The 3,663-nt window shown below is 45.2% G+C and overlaps 1 protein-coding gene across 1 annotated transcript in view; it reads right to left on the reverse strand.

Annotated features, from left to right (window-relative positions):
• MEI1 (meiosis inhibitor 1) overlaps positions 1-3,047 on the reverse strand; it is a gene marked incomplete at its 5' end in the record, with an annotated part of 28,609 nt that extends 25,562 nt beyond the window's left edge. The window contains 2 exon segments of the mRNA XM_010287952.1: positions 2,305-2,404; positions 2,931-3,047. Of these exon segments, the coding sequence (XP_010286254.1) occupies positions 2,305-2,404; positions 2,931-3,047 (217 nt within the window).
• Positions 3,048-3,663: the final 616 nt, after the last annotated feature.

The following is a 3,663-nucleotide window of genomic DNA, read 5'->3' on the forward strand; positions in this document are numbered from 1 at the left end:
AAGCCATTAACCCCATTATTGGACAGAGCTGTGTAAATGGCAGACTGTGTTCATTTGGCTCCTGACAAGTCAGGTACAGTCAGGAAGCCGGGGGAAGACAGGCAGCTACATGTGGACAAGAGGCCCTAGCAGCCTGCCAGAGGGCCTCTCCAAAGTGAAGCAGCACAGCATGACAGGAGCCAGACTTGGGAGTGAAAAGTATTCCCTGTTACTCAGTTTTCACAGAAATCCCTGAACAAAACAAGCCAGGAGCACAGGTTCCCATCCACAATGGGAGAGGAAAGTGAACTTCAGTAGAAATTACACTAGTAGCCCAGCTACAGGGCAAAAAATGAACATAGGCAGAACCAGTCTTTTTAGTCACTCAGTGGGATGAAACCCAGCTTGGCAGTCACCTCATGTTCTGCTGTGAGAAAAAGCTGTGAGGGGGGCAAGGCAAGGAAATGGCCTTGTGGAGCTCAGGCACCAGTAGCAGCTTCTGGCCCAAGCTATAAATGATGTGTTGAACTTCCAAATTCGTTATACTTATATTGTAATTCTATTAATCCTCTGTATTTCCTTTATTTAATTGCTGACCTTCTGAAGTAAAACACATCAGGGAAAAAAAAAAAATCTTCACTGACTCATGCAGGGAGGAAGGGATGGAGGAGTATTGCTGACTCATTCAAGAGGCACAAACCCACTTGCAATATGGTGCACTATGATGTCTTCAGGGCCTGGGAGAAAAATGTGAAGGACAGCACTCTTGCAGCCTCCTGCAGCCTCTCATCTTCGGGCCCCAAACTGTGCCCACCACTCTGGTTGTGCTGGGAGAGACAAGGGACAGTCCAAGGAGAGCTATCCACCATTCCTGACATACTGCCAAGTATGTCAGTACATCCTGCTTGGACAACACCAGAGCGTGGGACTTGCTTACACAAGAGAATCCAGCTGCAAGGAAAAGCCAAGAGGAGAGGTTCCAGGATGAGACCCCTTTCCCCACTATGAGATAGTTTTAATTAAAACACCATTTCTAAGGCAAAGCTCAGAGAAACATAATGGGTGTGCTAGAAAATGAGAGTAATTGCACAGTGCTGTCTTTGTTTTACAGGTATAAAGGCTGTAATTAGTGTTTACCACATCCTGGTTTCTCTTTTTGACAGATCCCACACTGGCATCATCACACTGTTCTAGCACTGCTGCTTTTCCTTCTCCTTTTTACCCTGCCACTTGTTAGAAAATTGACTATGACATTTCCAAAATTCAGCTCAAGGGCTCTCTTGGGGGAACTAAGTGGCAAAAACAAGACTCTGTCACTAGCATGACAGGATAGGAACAAGATCATAGAGGCAAGAACAGGAAGCACAGAAGAAAAACAAGCCAGGATATGTTATTACTTAGCAGAAAACAAGAGGAAAAAAGTGATGGAAGACATTAATATTTCAGCCTAGAATTTTTTTTTTCTGTTTGAATTTAGCTCAGATGATGATACAAGACTACAAGCCATGGCATTTGCATGCTCTGTTTCGTCATAGAGGTGCACCTAGCAGAAGCTGGCCTGCTCACATAAGCCTGGACCTTCCCAGCCTTCCCTCCTGCTCTGTCTAGGGCAACAAAGCTGGTGAAGGGTTTGGATGAGGAGCGGCTGAGGGAACTGGGGCTGTTTAGTCTGGAGAAAAGGAGGCTCAGGGGAGACATTATTGTGCTCTACAACTACCTGAAAGGAGGTTGTAGTAAGGTGGGTGTGGGTCTCTTCTCCCAAGTAACAAGTGATAGGACAAGAGGAAATGGCCTCAAATTGCACCAGGAGAGGTTTAGATTAGATATTAGGAAACATTTCTTCACTGAAAGGGTTGGAACAGGCTGCCCAGGGAAGTGGTTGAGTCACCATTCCTGGAGGTATTCAAAAGATGTGTAGATGTGGTGCTTAGGGACATGGTTTAGTGGTGGACTTGGCAGTGCTAGGTTAACAGTTGGGCTTGATGATCTTAAAGGTCTTTTCCAACCTAAACAGTTCTATGATTCTATGATCTACAGCTGAAAGGAGATTTCACCCCCCAGATTGGCAAGGAAGCAGGAAGAGGCAGATATACTGTTAGATGCATGCACAAAGAGGACAAGCTGGGAGGTTTGGAAACAACCATCAGGCCCTTCTTCACAAGAATAAGGGAGATGCATTTGTTCAGCAACGTCTTTCAAACACAAAGGCTCTGGGGTTGTAGATATTTGGTCTCGGACAAAAACCTTAAAAAGCAAAAGCACCACAGCCTCCACTTCAGGGCACCAGACTCTGCCTGTGCAAGCCTGATGGGGGTACTTGCTTACCGTTTCAGTATTTCAGTGAAGAGCAGGAGTCCTTGTTTGTGCAACTCCACATTGTTCAGCTGCAGGACATCTTGGAGACTCCTCACCAGAGATTCAATGCCTGCACATGTTCAAGAGAAGTCACAGAGAGAGCTTTAACACCTCAAATTCCAGGATGGAAGGAAAACTAATTTTTAAAAAGAAGGAAGATTTGAACAATTCCTCTTCTGAGTCACTGACAGAAACAACTGCCCAAAACTGCTGTGTTCACTCAGCTCCCTGATAACAGGCCCCAGCCTCCACTGATGGAGATAAGTCCAGAAGAATGGAAGGAATTTGGCCTTTCTTCCTAAATCCACTCTTGGCATGTCCACAGAAACACCTAATACTAACTTAGGTAGTGTCAGTCACAATAACTGGTTATTATAACAAATGCATGCTCATCAGGAACTGATTAGCACAGTAACACTGTAAATTCAGGCTATGTTGGACATCACAAACCTGTCTGATAGGTACTCATTTTGAGTCCTTTATTCATCCTGACTGGAAATTGTGATTGTGTGTAAAGCATTGAAATTCAGCTAGAGGCACAACAAAATGCCCACAGTATTACTGCACTCACTCTGTCAGAAAGGTTGATGACTCACCATAGACTGTGTGACACTTCGAGAAGAAAAGGCGCTCTTCAGTTAGCAGGAGCAGGCAGCAATACACTGACCAGATGAGAATTTCACTGTTGCACAAGAGGCACTCAAACAGGAATTCTGCAAACACACACGCACACAAATAAACTCACCCTGGTAAGAGGCAGTCTGCCCACAGCATGGCACAGCTGCTCCCAGAACGGAGAAGAGAAAGAACGGTTATATTATGATGTCAGGAATGGAGAACGGAGTGGATGCTTGGGTGTATGTTAGTCTTAAAAACAAGGTGACTGGAGAGCAGAGTCCTGCAGGCAGGCATCTTTCCAGAACAAACACAGCAGGCAGGAGCTGAATTGTGGCTCTAGCCTTTGGCACAAATGAAAAGCCACAAAGCAAGCTTTACCACAGATGCACTGATCTTTTTCTTCCTCAGAACTTCTACATCTCCCGAAGAATTTGTAAAATGAAAGCATTTCTGTCTTTTGGGATTACAAAGAAATAAAAACCCATGTTCCACAGAATCACAGAATCATTAAGGTTGGAAAGGACCTTCGAGATCATCAAGTCCAACCGTTAACCCAACACCACCATGCCCCCTAAACCATGTCCCGAAGCACCGCATCCACACACCACGTCCACCAATACTTCCAGTGACGGTGACTCCACCACTTCCCTGGGCAGGCTGTTACAATGCTTGACCACTCCCTCCGTGAAAAAATTTTTCCTAATATCCAAT

This window comes from Phaethon lepturus, unplaced genomic scaffold (assembly GCF_000687285.1).
Source record: "Phaethon lepturus isolate BGI_N335 unplaced genomic scaffold, ASM68728v1 scaffold47305, whole genome shotgun sequence".
Classification (NCBI taxonomy): Eukaryota; Metazoa; Chordata; class Aves; order Phaethontiformes; family Phaethontidae; genus Phaethon; species Phaethon lepturus.